The 26,966-nt window shown below is 30.0% G+C and overlaps 2 protein-coding genes and 1 pseudogene across 3 annotated transcripts in view; 1 reads left to right on the top strand and 2 right to left on the bottom strand.

Moving 5' to 3' along the window:
* The first annotated feature begins 1,432 nt into the window (after positions 1-1,432).
* On the top strand, positions 1,433-9,925 carry LOC132923062 (uncharacterized). Its single transcript, XM_060986869.1, has 3 exons — positions 1,433-1,717; positions 3,541-3,999; positions 9,713-9,925. Exons 1-3 carry the CDS (start codon positions 1,433-1,435, stop codon positions 9,923-9,925), a joined length of 957 nt encoding a protein of 318 aa, XP_060842852.1.
* An 857-nt stretch (positions 9,926-10,782) lies between these two features.
* The window catches only part of LOC132919187 (DNA-directed RNA polymerases I, II, and III subunit RPABC3), a 54,262-nt gene continuing 38,078 nt past the window's right edge, over positions 10,783-26,966 (bottom strand). For both annotated transcript variants that reach the window (XM_060980558.1, XM_060980559.1), the window contains one exon: positions 10,783-11,015. In XM_060980558.1, the coding sequence (XP_060836541.1) occupies positions 10,898-11,015 (118 nt within the window). In that variant the 3' untranslated portion in view covers positions 10,783-10,897. The remainder of the gene's footprint in view (positions 11,016-26,966) is intronic.
* On the bottom strand, positions 11,689-25,241 carry LOC132919186 (uncharacterized; annotated as a pseudogene).

The raw sequence follows: 26,966 nt of genomic DNA, 5'->3' as shown, positions 1-26,966 counted from the left end.
TTGTGTTGAATTGTGTAAATATAATTTATTTTTATTTTTATTCGATGATATTACTTTAGCCTTAGTTATTTACAACATTTAAAATTAAACTTAAGAAATACGACGGTTTGCATAATCTGACTTTATAGAGTAAGGCACAATGTTTTATATTGCATTTCCTAATATGTTGGTTTTCCAGATCATATTTGGTTTTGATAAAACGAAATATAACTAAATATTTTTTGCATGGACATTTATTCCTGCAGGACAATTTGTCTATAGCCATTCATAATGTGAACACTTTTGACATTTTTACCGACTACAATTAACGATTTACTTCTATGTTTTTAATATATATATATTTGCATGTCTGTGTGTATGTGACGTTGGTAAAAAAAAGCTCGTAAATACGGTTAGATATACCATATAATATACTCAATAATTTAATATTAGATATTATATTATAATAGCTGTGTCCTGTGTGTCTTATGTGCTTATTATAAATTATAATATAATATAGCATGTATTATTACTACCTATATATACTAACTGTAAATTGTCTTACATTTTCGTTATTGCACGCGAATAAATAAAAAAAATGGTTTCACAAATTACAAAGTAAAAGCCCTTAACTTTATATACATTAGAATTACTATAGTATTGAACTGAACTGTGTATATCTTACCTACAATTTACCTCTAAATTCTAATTGTTTTTGAATTCCATATATACGAGTAACCCATAATCAGTAACACATATTATACGATTAATGATTATATATTATTATAAATAATGTGTATTATTTAATTCGTTACATTTCTAAAACTCAAAAGAAATAAAAATATTATGATGAACTGATGATAACGCGTTATATACATGGATACCATTTACCTAATAGTTGTGTATTTTTTGGAATACACAGAAAAAATAATATATACCTATTTATTGTATTTGCAATTTGTTTTTAAAATTCAAAATTCGATAAATGTAAATCATAAAAATAGATTGAAATACTTTTTCGGACTGCCAATCTCTTAAAAATTATGGATTTTTACACACAAATAAGCAAAATATTATGATATGTAAACATAAACAATCATTAAAAATTGTTGTTATGAGATTTACTCTCTGTAAATTTCTTAAACGGAAATTTTTTATTCATAACCTTACTACTCGTACGAGCCGAGCGGACGATTGCGATAAATTATTCTTTACATTTACCATGGCGACCGCGTTTTTACCACCGCCGTGATTGTTCGATACGGCAACTTACTATGGTTATGTGTACTTGGTTTAACAATAATATAATGATGATAATATTATGATAACAATTATAATAATATTATAATTTCGCAGTTGGCCGTCTCGTGACCCATATAAATTGGTAGTGGCGCTGCGGTTGAGATATCAAAAACATTATAATAATACAGGTATATAATATTATATAGATGACATGTCTCGACGACGCTGTACCGACGACGACATTGTCGACGGTCTGTTGGGCGCCGCGAGCCGTCTCTGTGACGAATCGCGCATACGGATGCTGTGCGTGGACGCTCGGCGCGCGTTCCTCCGGCAACCCATGTTACTGCGGCTACAGGCCCCCATCAAAGTGGTCGGCGATTTGCACGGCCAGTTCGGTGACCTGCTCCGGTTGTTCGACGTGACCGGCCGGCCACCGAAAGCCGACTTCCTGTTCCTGGGCGATTTCGTGGACCGCGGCCCCCAGTCCGTTGAAGTACACACATATGATATTATATTAAACATTTTATGGAATACATAATGTCAATTAAAAGTTGCACGGAAAATTAATAAATTTAATTGACTAATCACGGGCCATTATAAATCATGTTTAGGGGACTATTATTAGCTCGTTATATAGATATATTCATTAAATGTTTAGCGATTGTTCGTGTCGTTCGTGCGATCCGGCCATACACCTGATAGCTGTACCTAAAAACTTTTCCCGGGAATAAACGAACACACACGATACGACACTATCATATTGGTGTAACTCGATTTTAGTTTACCTCAGTTAGTCAGTTCACGACGTTCACGTCGTAGAAGTCGCGGCATCGGCGTGTGTCGATTTGTGAACGAATTTTTTTAACATTCAATTTCATAAGTGCTATATATTTTCTGTTGTAAAATGTTGGCAAGAAATAATCCGTATAGGGTAAAATAGCCTAATTTTATTATCTATTACAAAAAAAACATCGGTAGCTATAATTTAAATTATGAATGACATCTTTGGTCATTACTCATTACTTATTAGGTTAGATTTTTCTAGGGGCGGTACAAATATGAAGTTATAAATTACAATAGATATTAAGCACGAATGCTAAAATATAACTGAAAAATCTTGAATATTATTGTCACAATAAATTCCCAATACCTGTTTAATATGAAATTTCCTCATAATTATACAAATATAGGTTTATGTTGTTTTCACCGAAAACCAGTTTTCGTCTGTCCAACGGCTTTTAAAATCAAACAGGTACTTAAACAAATGCTCACCCCCTCAAAGGAAAAATAAATGATACTATTTCCACTAATACAATACACGGGTACCTTTACAAGTCACTGTCTTTACCTATCCGCTATACGTATATTTGTATGAAATTAAGTCAATAATTATACATGTCGCATCAACTTTACGTTCTGACCCGTTTCGTTAAATGAATAAAAATTTCATTCAGTTCACGAAACGGAATTTCATTTTTTACACATTGTGTAATTACACAATGTGGACAACTTTTTACGAAATGGATACGAATATTTAGTAGTACGGAACTTGTTCCTTATTCTTTACATACACATGACGAAACAACTAATACGTGTATAATTATTATTAATAGAAACAATTTGTCGTAATAACCTGTAATAATAATTATGCACTCTGGAAAACTATTAAGTAAATTTATTTTGTAAACTACAAATAAAAAAAAAAAAAAAATAGGTAAAATCGCAAAACATGCAATTTATCATTTTTTTGAATATAGGGTAGTATTATGAAAATGGCTATTACATTTTAGATTTGATTTAAAGCAAGCGCATTTTTTTGTTTCACATTAATACATTATGGACAACCCACAATTACCACTATATGAAAACTTAATATTAAGACTTAACTCTTTTGCTTCATTGATCTAAAATATAATATCCGTTGCCATAATACTACCCCCTGTACAAACAAATGATAAATTACGTGCTTTGCAATTTTACCTATTATTTATTTATTATTATTTTGTTTTCATTTTTTTCTTTATTTTTTCTTAATAATTTCTAATATAAATTTACCTAATTGTTTTCTACAATGCATAATTATTATAATTATTATTACAGATTATTACGACAAGTATTGTTTTTATTAGTAAAAATTGTATACGTATAATATCTGTATCCGTTTCGTGAAACGTTATTCACATTGTGTAATTACGCAATAGGTAAGTAAAAATGAAGTTTTGTTTTGTGAGCCATATGAAATTTCAATCCATTTTACAAAATTCGTCAGGATACGACATATACACACACGCATTTAATATATTATGCATCGCAAAGGTGATCACTCTACTGCTGGCGCTCAAGACTCGGTACCCGGAAAACGTTCACTTGCTCCGAGGGAACCACGAGTGCCGTACCGTTAACGTCCGGTACGGGTTCTACGGCGAGTGCCGGTCCCGGTACGGCCTGCTTCGGGGCGCCCGGTTGTGGCGAGCGTTCAATCGGACATTCGATTGCATGCCGGTTGCTGCGGTTATCAGCGGCCTCATATTCTGCACGCACGGTGGCCTCAGCCCAGATTTACACCACATGGCCCAGATCGATCGAATCCGTAGGCCCACCACGGTGCCTAGGCGCGGCATGTTGTGCGACCTTTTGTGGTCCGATCCGGCCGAGGTCCCTATTCAGGGATGGCGCAAAAACGTTCGCCGGAACGTGTCGTACGTGTTCGGCGCTGACCGGGTGGCCGATTTCTTGTCCCGATTTCAGTTCCAGTTGGTGGTCAGGGCTCATCAGGTTTGCCTTTATTATACTGTAGCTTAAATCGGTATTGCATAGTGCGCATATTATAGTACTTATGCATAAATAAGGTATACATAACCTGTATCCGGTTACTGCAGGTTATGATCTTGATTATAGGTTAGGAGTTAAATTAATATTTGACAGTAACATTTTTCTACGAATAATTGTAATATTTTTGAAAATTTTTGAGCTAAACTTGGAGCCAAGCTTATTAATTTATTGTTATAATTTTAAGCTTACTTCAATTTTCTTACGATATTATACTTAAAATAAAAAAAATATATTAAATTCCGTTAAATAATAGAGTAGCTGAGCGATGACGTACCTATAATTATAGGGCCTAATTATTAGGCTAAATAATGGAAATGGAAATTATAATATTGTCCAAGACATAATATACTTGCTTCTAAGAACTTAAAAAATTATCTTATAAAAAGCTACATTATTCCAGAGTGACATGCCGACATGGGCTATTGATTGTGATTAATAATATTTGTAATTGGCGTGCGTTGACTACATGTGAATATTCAAAAATATTTTTCTTTAGTAGTTCTACATGATATTTTGTGGCACTATGTATATCTATCTCAAAAAATAATCTCTATTGTGTATTAAATATAAAAGTAAAAGATATGTAGTAATGGCATGTGGTGATATTTTATATTGATTAAGCATTTAAGCGTTAAAATAAATACATGTAATATAATAAAAGTTTATTGACAATGAAAATAATTGGAAAAATATTTAAATATTTTACTTCCTTAAAAATATCGATAAACCTATGTTGTTTTGGTTGAATAGTTTAGGAAATATTTTAAAATATCAAAATACATGAGACAATTAAAGTGTATTATTATACTGCAGATGTTAAGATGACGTTTTACTTAAAGACAAATCGGCTCTACGATTATTGCTGTTGCTTACAATATTGCCTATACACGATTCATGCTAACATAGTACATTTTGTGGTAGTACCTTGTACATACTCATTTTGATTACTCCAACACACACACAACAATACAATATATATATATATATATATATATATATGTTACTGGCAAAGTAAATAATTTGGGCGTTTTATACAATGCCCGGTCATTTTATACAATGCTCGGGCGTTGTATATAATGGCCTTCGTATATTGGACAATGTATATAATATAATATTTAAAAGAAAAGTATTGCCAAAATATAATGAATACTATATATTTATACTATAATATTTTTTTATTTATATTATTAGAAAATAAAATTTTATTTTTATTTTTACATCACTTATTTTCGCAGGTACTGCTTTGGTGGCATTTTGATGTGTATAGTCGCATAATTTTTCTTTGCAAATCATAAATTGGTTTCTACTGTATAAAGTTGAAAGACGACCTTCCTTAGTCCTGATTTCGTATATCAAAGCCAGATTAAACAATGATTATTATTTGTAAATTTGGATTAGTTAGTGTATTTTTTCATTTGTTCTTAGCGGTTTTCTTACAATGGGGCAATCCACATATTTGTTTTATTTTAGTTATACCTTTAAGAATAAAATCTATTCGTGATAATAGAACTGAATCGCTTAAAAATTTAAAAGTTCAAGCCACTAAAATGAAGCAAGCTTCTGAGAATCGATTCTGTCCCGGTGAAATAGGCCAGTCAGTGACGATTAAGATTCCAGACGTCGATAGGGCCCGTAGTGATTTTAGAAACATTATTGGAGTTATTCTTTCGGGTGACTACAAACATTTTACTTGTATTATTAAAATTTCAGATAAAATAATAAAATAAATTTATTATATATTTGCAGTTAACAATAATATGTACGAAATTGGGACTAAGGAAGGTCATCTTTCGACTTTATACAGTAGGAACCAATTTGTGATTTGCAAAAAAAAATTTCTAGAAGTCGATGATGTGCCACAAACCAAAATTTCACTCCGTGAGACGGCACGGAAATTTTCTAATTTGGGTGGTCAGGGCTACGACCGATGTACATGTGTACAAAAATGTAAAACACGGAAGTGCAAGTGTAAAGCAGCTGAGCGGCTATGCATATCTAAATGCCACCAAAGCAGTACTTGCGAAAATAAGTGATGTAAAAATAAAAAATAAAATTTTATTTTCTAATAACACAAATAAAAAATATTATAGTATAAATATATATTATATATTATATAATATATAATATTCGTTATATTTTGGCAATACTTTACTTTTAAATATTATATTATATACATTTCCCAATATACGAAGGCCATTATATACAACGCCCGAGCATTGTATAAAATGACCGGGCATTGTATAAAACGCCCAAATTATTTACTTTGCCCGTAACATAAATATAAATATGAAAATGAAAATCTTTGTCACGCATGTTCTCTGAAACTACTCATCTAAATCATCTGATTATCTTGATTTTTTTAACGAATGAGTACATTGTAGAGCAGGTTTTAAACCTGTTTTTGATTCTATCAGTTAATGAAAAATCGAGTTATTAATTTTTAAATAATCGGCAAATATACACATAAAGATATTTTTTTTCATTTGTGTTAATAGTTGATGTAGTAAAACAATATAAAACTTTTAGTTGCTTTTGGTTCACACTATTGAAACTTTTTGTCTTGTTGAGTTGTTGGTGTTTGGTCCAGAATGAAAAGGAAATAAAATTTGGACCATTCAACAAAAAAAAAAAGAAAGAAAAATAACTTTAAAAAAAATCCAGGTTAAATGGTGAAAAAATAGCAACGTTGGGAGGAACAGCTATGTAAAGTTGATATGTCAGAAATATCATTTATTCACCAAAACAGTAAACCAAAAATATTATTTATCCACACGCGAATTACGCTAAATGTTAGCTTAGGCAACCAAATTTAACACGGATGTATTTTTTACGGGCAATGAAGTGCACGGGGGTAGCTAGTAAATAATATAGTTGGAACGTTGGAAAGCAGGTATACGAATAGTCGAGTATGGATATCCCTACGAACACGAAGCGGACATCCGAATAGTAGGTATTCACATCAAACATAATATTATTTATGACGAACATTTATCACCTTTGATCTTATCTTTTACAAAATTACAATTTATTTTAATAGTCCGGAAACGAATTTTTCAATCATATACCTATATCTATATGACTATATATATATAGCTATAAAACATGTATATAAATGTATATAGGTGATATACACGACCAGTAAAATTGTCATCCTCTCTTTTGGTCACTCGGGCGTTCGTTACGAGATTATATTATCATTATTATTACTACCTACGTTCTTGGTACATGGCCCAACTATGCTACGTTTTAACGTTTATAAATATATATATATATATTTGTTTATTTGTAATTTGGCAATGGTTATAGTCTTACAGATGCGTATGGTTCAAGTATTGAGGTAAATAGTTAGTGGTAATTTCAAAGAATTTTATTACAAATTCATTAAAATCTCTACGCGTAATGAGTTTGTTTTATATTTTATTATTACCCTGAACATTTACATTTTTTGTTATTTCATGCTTACCGTGTGCACAATGTTTAGATAGAACACGGTTAGTTTTTAAGTAATGCATTCATTCTAAGTATATTTTATTAGTACAGTCCCTACAGGGATTATACAATTAAATAAATAATTTCATTATGGGGCTTGGTACCGACCACGGGTTATATAACATACGCATTATATTAATTAAAATTTTACTCGATGAATTTAAAATTCTAAATTAAATAGTTTTATGAATATCATACTTGTGTAAATTAAAACGATTTTGTTTGTTACGTGATGCCATATCACGATGGTATCTAATTTATAATTTTTATTTATGAGTATATAATTGAAACAATGATTATTTGTTATATAGACGTGTATTATTTATTGGTTCTATGTTTAATTGTTAGCCAATAATATAGTTTCTTATCCTTTTGAATATAACTAGTCTGAAATAATGTTTACATAGCTTATAAATATATTATACAATTCATTTTTCAATCTTTACATTTATATACTCTATAAGTTTAACCATTTTTTTTTCAAACTGCATTAAAATATTTTAGTTTTTAGTTAGGTCAACGAGGATCATCTGCAAATTTTTTTGTTCATTGTTTTTATTATATTTGTTCATCTGGCTTGACGTTATATTAATATCAATGCTTTCAGATACATAAGAAATTGCTTTTAGAAATATTTAGTTATATTTGTCAAGATAAATTAAAGTAAGCTTAGTAGAAATTAATAAAAATTACGGCCTATTTAAATTCTATATTTTATATTCTACGTGAACTACAACTGTAAGTAGGTATTAAATATAATCATATATTAATCATAATTTATTTATGTGTCATAATACTCATAATATTATACGTAATATTTATGATATTATAAATAAAATAATTTATTATGTAGGTTTAGTGTAACCTTGTGAAGAAAGCTTGTAGAACAAGTTAAATTAATCAATATAATATATTTTACGCGAGTGCTAATACTTTTTTTTTAAATAGGTATTATACAGTATACTCGAAGTACCTATAGCAAATGAAATTATTGTTTCCTTGAAAATATAGTGATATATAATGCGAATATCGATGTTACGAACTCTTGATATAACAAACTTTTTTCTTTATCCCTTAAAATTTGTTATAACGCTATAGTTGACTGTATTTATTTGCCAAGACAATATTAAAATTAAATTAGAAAGAACGTATCTACATTGAACCTATCTAAACTCTGTAACTTATACTTGAGTAACATAGTATTTTAATATTATCCATTATTACGCTGTATATAATTTAGCAACTTCAAACTTTATACAAAATGTTTGTAATATTAAATCTCTAATTAAAATTGCGCACCTTTAAATTTTAATGTGTTCACGGTAAATATATCTACATAATTTATTAGAACATTAACTAACATCATATTTCGAATTTCCAGACTTCACCACTATATATTAGATATATAAATTCTTTAGATTTATTTTATTTGAAACCTAATAATTTATATGTTTATTGTGATAACCTATCTAGTTCTATTAAGTATGTATTATTATAGAATTATGTTTTTTGAATACAATGCTATATAGCGTGTTATTTAGTTTTACAACATTATTATGTTTTACAAAATATATTATATCGTAATGAAATGGGGCGGTAAATACATGTTTTTTTCCTTGTTACCTAAAATTAATATATAAAATTAAAAACTAAAATTTAGTACATAAAAACAACTTTCCAAAAAAGATACTCTTTAAGTATATTCTTAGCGTAAATAATAGATCACCAAGCTTACTGTTTACAACCTACATAAAAACCTTTCAGATTGATCAATTTAATAGGTTTAATTTCCGGTTCAATAAAGTATATTATAAGTTTATGATATATAACTATATAAATATAAATATGTTTTTATAAGAACTGTACGTCAATCCACAGTAGGATAGGTGAAGATGTAGGTCATAGGTGTGCTGTTAAACGAGGATAGTCTGTTGTAATCGGATCGCACATCGTATTACCACAATTTTTTATTGCAGTAAAAAAAAAAAAATTAAAACGTGTTGTACAGCATAATTCAAGTTTCTTAAAAAGTGTTTGCTACCCTTTGCAGACCATTAATTTAACCTAAGTAGTTATAGAAAAAGTGTACAGTACAATTTTCTTTTTTATTATGTTTTGAATTATATATCATAATATATGTATCATCCATTACGTGTCCTGCACACAGTGCGTTAATGGCGGTTACCAATATTTCGCGGGCCACAAGCTCGTAACTGTGTTTAGCGCACCTGATTACAATGGATACGGTTTGCCGGGCGCTGTCATGTCTGTGAATAAACACGGCGAGTGCACTTTCCAGCTGATACCGGTTATCGCAGCAACACAAAAACGTCGAATTTCAATGCGGAGGACAGCCAGTAAAAAATCAAAATCGTGTTAGTCTGTAATAATATTGAGCGACGTCGACTTTTAAGCTGTTCCATAGTGCGCTATATTAGAACATGAATCTCGGAATTATTTTTTTTTAAAGTAGATGAACATACGATACACAGACGTAGTATCGAAAATCCACGAAAGAACAAACAAACGAGATCTATTTTTAGAAAATCTAATAAATTTTTTAACATACATTACTGTCCGCGTAAGTCCATCAGAATTATAATTTAATGGATTCTTCTAATTATTAATTTTATCCAGTATAATACAGTTATGCAACTCGGGGAATGTGACACTTAGATAATTGCCTACTACATTGAATACGTATTGCATTGCAATAGCTCTGTGCTGACTTCAAGTGGTTTTGTTAGGGCACTATACCTATAAGCACATAACTATATATATACTATATAGACTCTGCATAGAGACAATAATGTTTGAGTTTTTTATAATACTATGTAGAAAAATATTCAGCCAGTCATGAAATATGGCTGAAATAATAAAATGCACAATATTTAATGTTCTGCATGATATTCCAAAATATTTTATTGAAAGGTAAGCAGAAAAACTGGAATAAATAAGTGGCGATTGTGCTATTGTATGAAAAAGCATGCAACAAAATGAATTTCATATCAGTTATGGAAGATATCGGGGAATCAATTAACGGCACAATAGTTAGAGGGATTATTTGTAATCTATTATTAATTATACAACTAAATGTAATTAACATTCCTGACATGACTTACTGCATGACATCAGCAGACATATTTAGATAGTAGGTATATTCATTATGTATACGATAAGGGTTCCGTCAACACATTTCAATGAAATGGTATTATTTAAAAGAAAAAAAACAAAAAATCAGACAAATTATTATAATATATATTTGCAATGTTTATATTTTAATTGTATAAAAATGTGTATAGTTTATCTTCAGCAAAATTATTATAGCCCCCCTTCTTAACTGTAGATAACTTTAAAAAGCTAATTTTTTCATCAACAGGTAAACGCATTGGTCCACTTCGAATCCGTGTAAATTGTTTGGATCGCCCAACAGTCGCATCAATAATCCTCCAAACGATACGTAGGCGGCACTAAAAAATAAAATTAAAAGAGAACATATTATAATATAATATTATACTTTCAAACGAACATAAATGTCGGGCAGTAAAGTAATAAATTAAGAAGAGGGGGGAAGGCGTTCATCGATATTTATATAGTTTATCTTCTTATACAATCGTATACACTATCAGGATTACTCGCAGGTCGTTACGCGCGAGTTTTGTATTATAATTACATGGAGGAAATGCGAGAAACAATAATAATATTATACTACATTACTTTTTCGAACTCGATGGATAAAATATGTCGGCAATGAGAAGCGGAGCAATATCGCACATTGTACGAAAAATTTCAAATACAGAAAGTCCTACAGTAAACTGGAAGGTCCGGATATTCTAGTTTTTTATTTTTTACCAACATTCGTGCATTGGCTATTGAGTGGCACTGTCATAATCCCTATATATTTATGTTTTTAACACAGTAACGAGAGGAGCGCGAAACAATCACTGCTACCGTCATCACGAGACATGTGTTGCGATAGAGTTATAAAATTGTATTCGTTTGGCCATGTTGGGCGAGAAAATAATATGTTTTTTTGTACAATAGCGTGTTTTATTTTTCGTTTATATCACAGCGACTGTGACACAATAACTGTATTTGTCTGCGAGTTTCAAATCTAAATGAAAAATACTCTATTTTTTCCCCTTTACATAAAAATAAACTCACGTATTTTCATTAGAGTAAAATTTACTTTTATACTACCTACTCGTTAATGAATAGTATATACATTGTATTTGTATACAACTTAGATACATAAAAGCAAACCTAAGTAATTAGGTCCATATCGAATCACGAAGATGATTTTGACTGCGCGCAGTTAGGTTTTTTTTAACGATCGAAAGATTATTTGATGTCTGCGCTAATTACATTTTAACTAAATAATATTATAAACTCCACGACGATTCCATATTAAAGTAATACTATTTTCACTAAATGTTGCTACTGCAGGTTAAATAAACAAAATTTATATTTTAAAACTATGAATCCCGGAAATATGCGATTTAATATTTATGAATATACTATATACTTATAGTAAGTTATATAATATTGCCATACATTGATTAATGATTTATAATATATTATAACATTATACCGGTCCTAGGGAGGGGACTATAATATAAAGTCGTTTTTTGTATGAATGTTAGATATAATGACATGTATTATGTGATAATAATGTGCGTACACCAAACGAACGAAAATGGGCTAGATAAAAAAGTGTATGTAATATATCAGAGATGTTTTATTTGAAGTGCTGTGGCCCTGAGTAGTGTTATTATTTTATTTATTTTTTAATTGCTCATAGTTCACCGCATATACACACGTGCAAAATAACCATCTAATAATCTGGGTTTAAAAATTATTCAGAGCCATACGACGACCGCATTCAACGTGTACGCATTTAATAATAATAATAATAATAATAATAAATAAATAAATAATATGATTTAACATGACGCGCGTTAGCTGCAAAACAACCGATACAATTCGATAAAACATTTTATTGCGACACTTTTGTAGTTGTACGGATTCCCGTCTCGAAACTCTGTAGTACGACTTGTACGTATATATTATAGGTACTTTTACTAACTTACGCCCATCATGAAAGCACGCGAGTACGCGTGTATTACTTAAATACAATAATATATTTTATAATATATGTATGCGAATATATTATTATCAAACTCCATGAAACGGTTTTTGATGTACCTTTTTTTTATGTTTTTAAATATTCTTTCACAGTTAGTTAATAATATAATCGTAATACATTATATTATGTACACATCGATGAACGCCCCCCATGGCCCCATTCATCATATTATATACGTATGCAACAACACTCATGCACAATAATTTATAATCTAAACTTTGGTCTGTTGTATGTCAACTCAAGTAGGTACACCGAAGACCGCTAAGTTATTTTAAACACAAACAACCAATATTATAATATTGTAAATATATTGTAATTACATAATATAAAAATAACACGTCATAATGATAACCTCTCGTTATATGTATTACAGTTCGTATTAACGCGATCTAAACGATAATATATACATAGTACAATATATAGTAATGAATAATGATGATTCTATATCAATAAGTGATTTTTATACACGGCTAATGTTTTTGTTATTATTAAATGTTAACTATTACTATAATATTATTTTTGTTATTCTATGCGATGAACTTCATCGTGGTTGTCGTCATCGTCGGACATGGCCTGACGCCCAGTGGAATGTGCTTAGTGGCCGTGAGTATAATATCAAATATGTACACAACCAGCTAATCACACTGCCACAGTGCGAAAATCCGGCAAAAACACTCGCTGCTATGATGATAGAAAATGGATAAACACATAAATATACATAAATACGTAATTGATAATAATATACACACATTAACACATATATTATATGTGGTTATATATATATACATATATACAAGGTGATTCGCATACTCCTTCCCTTTTATTCTAAATTATTTGGCGGATCATTATTTTTTTTTGAAAATATTAATGCATTTAAATTTAAATTTCGAACGAAATTCTTGAAAAATATCTAATTTTTAAGTTATCAAACTTTATGTACGAAGGATTAGAATCTTGTCATTATTCATAAATCATAACTAATAGTCATTACCTACTCTATAATAATTGTTTTAACTGTAATTTAAAATTAATTTGATGCATAATCAGTCTAGTATTTATTGTAATGGACAATTTTTACAAATCATAACATTTTAATAAATTAATAGTGGTGCTTATAAATAATAATAAAATTATCCTTAGTCTTTTAAGGGCTATTTTTTTTAAAATGAGTACTTATATTTTTTATACAAAATATATGAATTATGTAGTGATATAAATTTCTTCTTTTTTTTTTCAAAAGTTGATATAAATAAATTGAAATTTAAAAGTAGACATATACAAAAACTCCAAGAATCAAAAAATTGAATTGAAAGTTCGAGCTGGTTCCCCAATAGATATTTAACAATAATACAATTTACAGACGTAGTTATGAAAAACATTAGTATACACGAATAAGAAAATGTACAGATTAAATGTATAGTGTTAGCTATTCTGACGAAGAAATAGATTATAATATTATAACATTGGCATAGAACAATATGGAAAAATAGGGGTTAGCGTGCTGGGTGAATCACCCTGTATAATAATACAGCGTGGTCTTATATATATTTATAGATATATACCTATACAATTATATAAATTATAATATTACAAATGCGGAAAGAATTAAAAATAAAAACATGTTTTGATAATCTTATCAATCGAAAATATAGTTGTAGTTTGCATATTATTATAATTATGATAATATGTAATATAATAAAGAGTATGTCGCACACCGGCCTAGATCGCGTGCGTTTTCTCTACCCCCACCTTATATTCATCGTTTATAATACTCGAATCCAAACTATATTATCCATTATATGAGCCATGAGGTGTATATTCAATGCATATGTATACAATATATATATATATATGTACTCAATCCACAATACAGGACAAAAGTATAAGGTACAATACACACATGCGTATTATTACAACGTTTATATATTATAATATTATATCGATTGTGTACGGTTCACCGATGCCGAACAGCAGTGTATTATATTATAGGAATAGATAATTTTTGCATTATATTTATTATTTATGCGGCCTCAAAATTTTCATATTTAATATTTTTTTGTTTCTATTCCTCACCACGAATAGTATGCTGCGGAAATACTATAAATTGCGTAGGTATATATTATGTGTTCATCTGGCGCTTGCATTGTTAAAAAAAATTGCGTTTCCTATGTGAAATATTATATATTATTACTATATACTACATACCTTATACCTAAATAGTACCTATACTACGTATTATATTACGCGGTGCAGTGTGTCCGCTCTGTTGCCCTTCGGCGGCCTTGACATTTTTATATCATTATTTTGTACATCGCTCAAAACACGCTATGGACATAACCACCGTACAACAATCGTCGTCGTACGATTTTATTGCTAAAGAGAACTTTGACGATTAATAGTGGGGCATAGGGAGAAATTGAGAAAAATGTATTTATACGGCGACTGTCGGCCGTGCGCTTTAATAAAGTTACTGATATGGTTACAAATTTTACGGCACTGTACGACAAAGATTTAAAAATTGTATCAATGCAGTACTTATATTGTTTTATAGAAAAATATTAAAAAATTTCAAAAACTATTAAAATTTTCGAAAAAATTGTATATTTTTCTAATGTTTATCACTGAGTTTTATCATTTGTTGGTAGTTTTTTTTTATTTCAACGCAGAATATTTTTCAGAGTACTTCTATGTATATAATTATAGAATTATGGATGAGTAGTTTATAATTATTTTTGATTACAGTTTAGATGATCAGAGTGGAATGGCACCTAAACTTAAAATATTTATAACTAATTAAATATTAGTTTGAAATTTTATTATCTGTATACATATAAATACTCCAAATAATATTTTGCTTTGTGATATTAATTAAAAACTATTTTATAATTTAAAAAATTAAAAATATAAAAAAAAATTTCAAGACTGTTAATAGTTTTTAAAATAATTAGAGTTTTACGTTAAATGAATATGTTAGATTAATGATTACGTTAAATCACCTGTGTAAAAATATATTTTGATTGTCGTGCAAATCAAACTTATAATCGTATTACATCGATTGCATGATCCCGATGCACGTTCTCTACATCATATACCATATAGTATACCTATTACATATACATCGTCATTTGTCACGTTAGACGAATAATGGATAATATATTATTAAATAATGTATAATATATATAAACGTAATATATATTATAGATATACTTAATACTTATGATTGCAAGTTTGATTTGTGGCGACAGAGGTTGCTAATATTAAGAATTACAAACCAGACATTGTCCATTTATGAATAAAAAATAAAATTACCAACTATAATATCGGCGTAAATATACGTCATCTCATTATATTGTTTATCATGTGTTAATGTTAAAGATTATAAAATATTACAATTTATAACAATATAACCATAATAGGTAGGATCGATATCGTGTCACGTCGACCCTATGTACTGTAATATTCCTGGTTAATATACGTCGTCGTCTTTGCACAACAATATGATATAATATACGTATTCCGATGGTATTGTTATTTATTATTAGATATACATTTTGTAAATGTATTTATATCATTATACAATATACGTCATAAATGTTATAAGTATACAGGGTGAGTACGCCAAACGTAATTAAGTTGTTTTGCAGTGAGAAACTTTCTGGTAGAAAATCGAAATTTGACATTTAATAACAATTATAGGTCAGGAAAACCGAAAAGTGTAGACGTTACTCGAATTCACATATATAAATATATAATCAGAAGAATTCTTTTCGCGAAAAATTTGGAGTTTCAATATTATAGACACGCATACTATTATTATTCTGAAATTTAAGTCGTAAATCAAATGTATTTAAGAAATACTTGCCGAGTTTAAAGAACTTTACTATTTTCGTACAATTATGTACATGTAGTCGAACAGGGGTCGTACGCCAATCTGCGGGTCGTACGATGGCGCGTGCGTGTGTGTGATATATACAATATAATATTATACATAGTAGTAAATTACATGCAAAGACCTGAATTATAACGAACGTCGCGTGCGTTCATGCTATTCTCTTGTATAGGGTTATGCTGATGCGGTACTTGTAACCTGCAGGGGCGAACATATATAAATCTATAATATGTACAGGGTGATTTCCCAGGTATACTCATCCCCTTTTTACTTCAATTTTACAGTTATTCTAAATCTGATTTTTGGAAGACCATATTTTTAAATATTTGGATTTTTTATACTACTAAGGAGTATTTTGTGGTGATATAAACTACTGCTTTCAAATGAGAATCCTCTTTTTATACTGTAAATATTATTAAATGGATAATTTTTCTGAAACTATTAATGTACTCGTAACACAATATTAAAATTTGAACGAGTAGTTTTTAAGTTATACTTTGTGTACTAAAGATAACAGATTTATGATAATTGAGAATATATAGGTTTGGAAGATATGAGGATTATGGTGAATTGAAAATATTAGTAATTAATATTAATTAATCACTTTTTATACAATTTGTATAAATAGTTCAAGTATAATAAACACTAAATAAATAACATCTATTTTTTTTTTTTTAAACAATTTTAAAGGACTTTTATTAACATTATGATGACTGAAAAACTATTGATTATAATTTTGAATTAGATATACTGACATTTTTAAAAAATTATCCACTAAATAATTTACAGTATAAAACACTGCATAAGCTCATATATGAAAAACAGAAGTTTATACGATACAGGACACTCCTGTGGTATAAAAAAATCTCAAGAATTTTAAAATACGGTCTTTTAGTATATTTATAATTCCAAAAATTAGAATTTGAATAAATACATCACTAAGTGAAAAAATGGAAATGGGCGTGCTTAGCGAATCATTTTGTATATATAATTGTGTATTTGCGTATAAGGTAGGAGTGAAGAAACACCAAGTATTGTACATAAATTTGGGTATTATCGGTCTCGATTAACATTAACAGCTGCATGCAATAAAATTATCCACTGCTGCATTGATTTTCTGCAAATGTCGCGAGTATACTACCGGGTAGGCTCGATTTCTGACGCGCAATTAACAACTGTGAGTGACGGATTGCGATTTGCTGGGCTCATGTCGGCTATGCCCATGTTCCATACAAGTCATATTGTATCATTGCTATATTATTATTATTATTCAATCGAAGAGTGAATCCGTCACCGGGACGACCTTTTGCTGCCGTCGTCGGTGGAATTTCAACAGACAACTGCCATGATGTAGCCGCGCCAAAGGTTATAATATAGGTACTAGGAATATAAATGGGTAATATGGCCCGCAGTGTTTTAGACGACGACAATAATAATTATTACTATTATTGAAGCAGAGGTCGACCGACCTCTCCTACCCGTACACGATGTTAAATGATAATAAATTGTTCATTATATTAAAACACACACACACACGATGGTCGCCATTTAACAACTCGCCTCATTTTCGTACAGTATATTTTACGAACACGTATACAAAACGACGATGACCTGTCAACCGCTCAGCAGTTGCAGTACATACCAATAATAAATTGTCATATTACATGAATTGAATTCCAAAAAATTACCAACAAGAGATCCTATTAACCGTTCTCGATGTGTATTATAAATGTACATAGTTTTTTGGTTAGAGTGTTAGATACCTATATAATGCAATGTATATATACTACAATGTAACATGAATATAAAATTTAATATACGTTATTAACGTATTAACGGACTTAATCGTTTTCCGAATGAAAACGGTTGTAATTTATTATCATTATGATATATATTTACATTTAGTAGTAGAGGGGAAACAGTATAAAAAAAAAACACGAAAATCCAGTTGATTTCATAATTACTGACTTTCCCAGAGATTAATAACATAATATCATAATATAATATGCAAACTAGAATAGTTTTATTCTGTAATTAAAATCTAGTTTCTAATATATAGATATATATAATAATAATAATAAAAAATTAAACAAACAAAAGTATAATATTAACTGCAGTTAAGCAGTTTACACGTGCACGCTTGCATGATATTACATAAATATTCTTATGTTAATTACTAATTTTTAAATATGTTGTAAGAGGAAAAGTTAAAAAAAAAACAATAAAAATACTAAAAATACTACAATGACAATAAACCTAACATTATAATATATATTATTATAATAATAAACAATTTTACGTGGTACAAAAAAAAGTTTACGTAACAACAATTTAGTGGGACCGATTCCAAGAGTCGAACAAGAATATTTGTCGCCGTAGACTTATGTAATTGTCCAAAAATTATGTATATTATATTAAACTTGTCATATAACGCGGCATATTATAATATTTCATATAACACAAGTTCGTTAACTTGTATTTGTATTATGTTTTGTCAATAATTACGCGTTTTCAGCGGTCGATTTAATGCATAGATATATGTAATGTAATGATATTATTATATTACTGCTGAATTATTATTTACTAAGTAACAATAATAGCGTATAGTGCACTTAAAATGTAGGTATGTATATAAACAATAATATTAAGTGTTCAGTGCGCGCGTTGAACTCTTGGAACCGATAGGATTTAAAATACATAAATCGCATATTATAACGTCCCAACTTGCAGCCTAAGCACCTAACCGTCGTGGCTGAGAACAAACAATGCACAACAAACGCGTAAATAACAACACTTATTATTTATAATAACATATAAATTTTGTTTTACCGCTCGTACTAATCGTTATAACATAATAATATAGCACTTCGTTACGCGCGTGCGCGTTTAGCGTCGGCAAACCGCAGAAACTGCGCGCATGCATATCGTATATTATTACATAGGTCGGCGAGCAAAAAAAAGTACATTACAGTGCAACACAAAACGACTGCGATATCGGGAAATTCGAAACGGTCGCGGGTTAGGTATAACTCGACCACTTCATCTTAGCGCTCGGCAACCATTTCAATTTAAAAAATAAAAAAAACTAGTGGTCCGAAAATTATATAATATTACATAGAAAAAAAAATGGTTTTCGGACCACTATTATTTTTTCGAAATCGGAACGATTGCCAAATGTCAAGATGAACTGGATGGTTTATACCCCGTTGTTTTACCCGTAGCAAATTGCAATAATATCGTGCTTCGGGCAGACGAAATGTGTACGACGGATCGCAACAAACATCACGCGTGCAATACCTATAGTTTCATTTAGCAGTGGCCGATTAAAAATAGACCGACCCGGTTAGGTTAGAGCGTTGCGGATAAGGATGATGTACACCGCTGTGGGCCAAATGCCGCGCGAAAAACGCGTATTATAACAATAATGATTTACTAATGCCAAGTGTAATATCATAATAATACGACTATGTATTTTGCATATTACACATACCTACAATAATATATTACACTCTCGACGTTCATCAAAACAACTACTCAACTACACGCGGCTGACACGATAAATAAATCACAATAAATTAACCGCATACAGATCGTATTCGATTGTACCGGCGCAGACAATTTTAAGTACGCACGTCGGAAATGTAGTAAATTGCGATCGTTGCGCAGGCGCAATAAATAATAATTGATTTGTAAAAAAAAAACAACAAAAAGTTAAAACAGTAACTGCTTGAGGAAGACGTCGTCGTCGTAGCCCCGTCGTCGTGTGGCAGTGGTGACGGCGGCGATACGATCCCAGTATAGCGTATAATAATGACGGACGGACAGTAGAAAAATGGGCGCCGAAGTGTCGTACCAGATAGTGCATTTACATGATTTAGGAACGGCGAAACCGTGTGTCCATGTCAAAAACACTTCTGGTACGGTCTTCGAGCACCCGTACGAAACGACGTGTGTACGTGGTGTATGTGATGGCAGTGGTGTCCACTATAGCGGTCGAGTAATACTATGCTGAGTGAACAAAAAAAAAAACGACGATAACGAACACCGAACGCGGACGGCTTGTGCGACACGGGTGTAGTGAACGGCGAGAGAACACACGGACTGTGATGCGGCGGCACGCGAGCACGCGACGCGCCCGTAGGCACCGCACCGACTGTTCGCCGTTCGCGTAACGGCGCGCGTCGCCGCCGCCGCCGCCGGTCTCTGCCACGAACGACCGAAGAATGAAATGAACATGTACGCGGCCGCGGCGGCGGTCATAGCGGAGCGGTGGTGGGCGCCAGCCAAAGCCTTGGCGCGGCGGTGCGGCGGCGGACGGGCGCTGCCGCTTGCCACACTACGACGTTGCACAATTGCGTGCTTGACGACCGCGCGCCTGCGCACATGTGTGTGCGTGCGTTCGAGTGTATTTTTGTGCGTGTGTGTTCGCGTGCAACTGCGGCGGCGGTGCATTACGCGACTGTCACGGTGAGGAGGGGAAGGGGCCAGAGTCCGGCCCAACACGCGCGTTTTATTCGTCGTAAGAAACTATATTCGCGCCCGATGTCCTCCTCGTCATTACACTGCATGCGAATCATACCCGCCGCAACACCACACCCACCCCGAACCATGCCTTGACGGGACCGAGGCTAAAACCGTTGTTACATTACATATTGTTCTCTCGGATTTTTATTTTTTTTTGTGTAAAATTATTTCCAACCCCCTTCGACTGGTTTCTCGGGATACCTTTAGTTATTATCTCTATTGTGATGTATGGTGAGAACATGGCGATTGATATAGGTCACGCATGTGAAATTCACTCAAACAATAGAACACTATAACATTATGTTATCCGTTAAGTGTGTATATGAACCAAACAAAAATATCGACTAAGAACAACTGCTGAAATATCGAAAAGTTCAAGTCTATATCTGTCATACACAAACCAAACCGACCATTTATTTATATTTTTAATAATCATAATTCTTAATCAATCGATGCATGGTGTTGGAGTCTCGCGTATAATGTTTGCCGCACGCGATCACAATCAACCGTACACTATGGGCACCTAATTGATTATTAATTATATCGGCATTCGCGTTACTAATGAGGAGAGAACACCACGACGACGGCGACAGACGATAAATTGTTTTAATGCTTATAGACTTTTACGGTGTGTATATAATATGGTATATATAGCATATTATTATATTTTATATATTAGACCAATGTTGAGTAATAAAATGTTGTGTTGAAGAAGGTTTAAAAATCGATGACTGCATTGCGGTCCTCGCAATTAACCAGGATATATTATATATTATTTAAAACATGACCGCGTATTTGATTATGTATAGCGTTTAATGATAATTTTCAATTGATATTTAAATAAAATGATTTAAGCATGATTCACATCTAAATAACTGCGCATAAAAATAAATAAATTATATATTAAAACCAACAAATAAAAATAAACATTTTCACAACCAGACCACAAAATATTACTAATTTACATTTTTATTTCAATCATATTATTTAATAAGTTAAATATTGTTTAAATAAACTATACTATTTATCCATCAATAGGTACTATCAAACATAACATTTATATGTAATTATAAGTAAAAAAAAAAAAAATAAATAAAAATCACTTTTCCAGTAATATTACAATAATATATACGGTTGATTATTAATTCAAAAACAGTTTAGATCGCATATATTTCTATAAACTGGATCTGTTTAAATGGATTCTCGATGATTGAATTGGCATGTACGCAATATAATTCTAATAGACTGTTTAAATTAGGTACAGTAAAATTTGCAACAACAAAGTTTGGCAACCGTCATATATGTGCTATCAATAAACGTCCTAATCGAAACGGACGTGGCCCACTTGGCAAAGGGGTTTAAGTATGCAGTGGCATATACACGATCGACCTACACTATTAGATTTATATTCACCTGTCTTTTATTTTATTTATTCTTTCGCACAATAGATTTTCTGACAAGCTAATGCGGTGGCAAAGGATAAAAGAACGAACGCGAGAGTGGAAGTGTGAGAGAGAAAGGGCGCGGGAAGAAAAAATGAATGTACATATTATATATATATATATATATATAATATGTGTGTGTGTGTGTGTATGTATAGATAAAAGCTTCAAAAAAAAGTGTACGGTAGTCGTCGTGGAGCGGGGTAGAAGGGATTGAAGAGAGAATACAACATTAAGTACTCGCCGCAATGCACCACTGACCCAGTTCTGCCGTGGGGTTTCGTGCCACGCGACTCTTGGCCTTTATAACTATTCTTTCTCTCACCCTCTCTCACTCACTCTCTCTCTCTCATGCGGGTATTTTTATTATTACTCCACGGTATTGTAATATTTAAACACGTCATTTTTCCGAACATCCGTCAGACTCCGACATAAGTTTAATACTCTTTTAACCTTTTTTCTGTGTTGGAATGTGACGTGTGTCAAAGGAAAGCCAACCCTAAGATACTTACTTCATGTCTTAAGTTTTATAAAAAGTATTCAAATCAAATTCCGGGATGTGTATGCGTCCAGTATATTTTGTAATCTTTGTATTCAAATTGAAATTGACAACTTGCGAAACTAACTAACTGATATTAATCCGTCAAGGTCTATACTGATAAACTAGAGGGCGAGGCAGAGTGAGAAAAAAAACTACTTCCAACGCGAACGTTTATTGAGTAGTAGATAGTGGAACGATAAAATACTAAAGGAATGGTAATTTCCGGTACGACCCACACAACTATTTTTACGCTAGATGTATACAGCAATGCCTCTGAATTGCCTACTCATTACGCCCTCAATGATATTGCGCAACGAAATATTTAATTTTTTTACACTATTTTAGCCTCGCACGCGATTTTAAATATTATAAATTATGTTATATATATTTTCAATAAGAAAACTATAGATATATCTTTTTGTATAATCCAACAATTATTTGAATAATAATTTTAATTTTATTATTAAATAACAAAAAAAATTAACCGAATAATCATAAGCATCAATTGATTAACCTAACGTAATTAATACAAAATAAGTATTGATAAAAATATGTAATATCTTCATTTTTTATAAATGAAAAAATGTATTAAAAAAATAGTAAAAAATGTATTATTGAGTGGATTAAATAAGTTAAGAGTAAGTATTATGATTTACATTTATAAAATATCATATTTATGCGGTATATTATATTAGACTTCAACTGTATCTACGTATCTATTACGTGTAATTAATGGATGTTACATAATTTGAAAAACAAATTCCACCAGAAGATAATATGATCAGTACACAAACCACAACCTTGACCGTTCATATTTAATATCATTTGCACATGATTGAATGACCAATCAAAAGACCTTCACACAATCTAGTACTTAATTCGAGTAAACGTCAGTATAAACGAAGTAATATAAAAACAATTTATAAATGATTATTAATTATCGTTGAATTATTATAAAAAAATACCTATTCAAATTATTATTTTAACATAAAGTATTATTTGTATTAAATATTTATTTAGTATAAAAAATTCTACATCATTTTCATTTTATAATAAATTAATATATTTAATGTGAAAGAAAATTAACTAAATTTAAGGCGATAAAAATATTACATATTATTTTATATAATAATAACATTTATGGTTTGAAATTACTCAAATTTGTTTAATACAAATTTCGTTCAATTCATGTTTAAAAAGCACAAGAAAAAAAATTTAAAAATGTATTAACAATATTTTATTAAAATTCAACAACCAGAATACAAAAGCACCTAATAGAGACAATGGCAACAAATTTAAACTTAGATGAACTCTGCTGTTTTAATTTAGGGGTATCTTCTTCGTTGGTTTACGGTACAGAACAATTTGTTTAACGCAATAAATTCAAAGCAATTTATCGCTTCTACCCTTATATATAGTTTTAAATTACACAAGCCCTTGCACATTGTTATGTACGAGTATATACAGTTTATAGACAATTAATTTTAACACTGGAATTTACGTAACTGATTATACATATAAATTTCAAAGTTCGTTTTTAAAGATATAGACATTATTTAATTTATTTCTAACTAAACCTAAATATATTATATTTAATAATAAATTGAAAATATACGCGTGATACTGAAACTTGTATATTAAAAAGCGGTTAAAAATGTCGTAAGATGGATAATAACTTTTCTGATTACAAATACCTAGCCCTTAAATATGCATTCTTATATCATATATAATATGTATATTAAATTGTTTTCAGTTTATGTTTACTATTATTGATTAAAATAATGAATACAAAACAACCTTATTAGTCATTAAGCATAGATTGTGCTGGCAAAAGAAAATCTACGGTATAAATATCACTGTTCAAGATGGCAATTAGTTAATCATCTAAAATAAAAGTAATTTAATTTATATAAGGTTTTTAATAACTACCCACTATCGTAGTCGTTATTTTTTACTGTATACATTATTTTAAATCATTTAAATTAAATATGAGCTATTACGGGTTGTTCGCACATGAATATTTATTAAAGAAACAAATTAATAATTGATTAGTTGTAATTAACAAACAAAAAACATATATTATAGGAAATTAATTTAAATTTTACAATTTGGATTTGAATTGATTCTCTGATAATGATTATCACAGTTTTTTTTAGTAGATACTAAGATATAAATACGATAAGTCATAAATTAATTTAATAATTATAAGAAACAAATTTACTGTTTGTTGTTATAAAAAGCTTGTTATTTAAAAAAAAGAATATTTATTATTTTAACCATGAATACTATATTCATGGTTAAATAATTATGCTTAGGTATTAAAAAATAATTATTTATTGCATCGATAAAAGTTTAAAGTAATAACATTATATTTTTAATTTAAACTTTTTTTAAAAACTTTTGTTGCTTATGAGGGCCAACCATTTGTTATTTTTTTCAAAAATAAATAAGAATCATTAAAGTCAAAAATATCTTCGTATTTATAAACATAAACGTACGATTAAATTACAATAATTAGTTCATATCTTTTCATAAGCATTAAACTTATTATTTTTTATAAAATAGGCAGTATATTGATAGATTTATTGATTAGTGGTACTTATACGAATATGGCTGTATTATAATTTATAGGTACTTTAATACATACAAATAATCTTATTTTATATATCATATATAATTTGTATCACTTAAAACGAAAACGCTGCCCCGCATGATTCTATCTAGATACGTGCGAGTTGTAATTTTCAAGTACCTATACACCACAAGGAAATAAATCTGCAACGATCTGTACGTGATATGTAGGGAATATGAGTATATGACATATTATTATTATCATTAGTCGAAGTAACCCGAAACGCGCAGGCGGGATGACAATATAATATTTTAGTGATTTAATATCACCACAGCGACCTACAAACAGCTCGTGTAAGGACAATCCTATTTGGATTTTTAGACTTTATGTTTGTACACTATATTGCCAAAATGAATGGAGCAATATATTGAATGGCAATAATCAAATATATAATATAATATAGTATAAAGCATTAAAGCATTATATAATACAATATTAAATTATACGATTCCGGTTGTAAATGTCCGAAATCACAAACAGGCAGATTATATATTATTTATAAGGAATATAAGTATATATATTGATAACAAATATCATAATATTAAAAATAAATTTGTCATTGAAAAGAAAAAAAAAATAGAATAAAAACAATAAAAGACAGTAAACGCTATAAAAGTAATTTATTTTCCTATTAGTAATACAATAGATTGATTTAATTTTTTCTGAAAATAATGTATTAAATATAATGATAATAAATATAATTTATAGTATTTAATATTTATACTATATTATATTATTGTTATTAACTTTTGACTTTTTGAGTTAATACCACCTTATCACAAAACAGTAAAATCAATATATTCAACGTTCTACTCAGAATCTAAAATAATATTAAATAGTATTTAGATAGCTAGTTATATATTTACTATAATATCTGATATCTAATTGAATCGTAATCGTTTATTATTTTCCGTCAAAATAAAAATACAATGTAATTTAAATCTACACCAAAAAATCGTTACAATACTGCAACCATACGTGCGGTTTATTTTCCATTAATTTCCGCAAGCCACAAAAGATAACCGACTTATAATGACAATATTTTAATTTATAATAATATTATCACTATATTTTTCCGAACCGACGACAGTGTCAAATTGTATTTGGCTGTTCCCATAATTCCACGACGGTGTTATTTTTATTATTAATTACACGCATACCTTCAACTTATCAATACTATCATCACAAATTACGCGAGTAATAGACAATAGTATAAATGGTTTTGATCACATAGTATATGTTAAACT

This window comes from Rhopalosiphum padi, chromosome 2 (genome assembly GCF_020882245.1).
Source record: "Rhopalosiphum padi isolate XX-2018 chromosome 2, ASM2088224v1, whole genome shotgun sequence".
Classification (NCBI taxonomy): domain Eukaryota; kingdom Metazoa; phylum Arthropoda; class Insecta; order Hemiptera; family Aphididae; genus Rhopalosiphum; species Rhopalosiphum padi.
This window is presented reverse-complemented; position numbering and strand designations above follow the sequence as displayed.

Excerpts from the sequence above, each read along its gene's own strand:
- LOC132923062 (XM_060986869.1), top strand. The coding sequence starts at position 1,433 with ATGTCTCGACGACGCTGTACCGACGACGACATTGTCGACGGTCTGTTG. Across the intron at positions 1,718-3,540 it reads GCGGCCCCCAGTCCGTTGAA|GTGATCACTCTACTGCTGGC; the intron begins GTACACACATAT and ends TGCATCGCAAAG. Across the intron at positions 4,000-9,712 it reads TGGTGGTCAGGGCTCATCAG|TGCGTTAATGGCGGTTACCA; the intron begins GTTTGCCTTTAT and ends TCCTGCACACAG.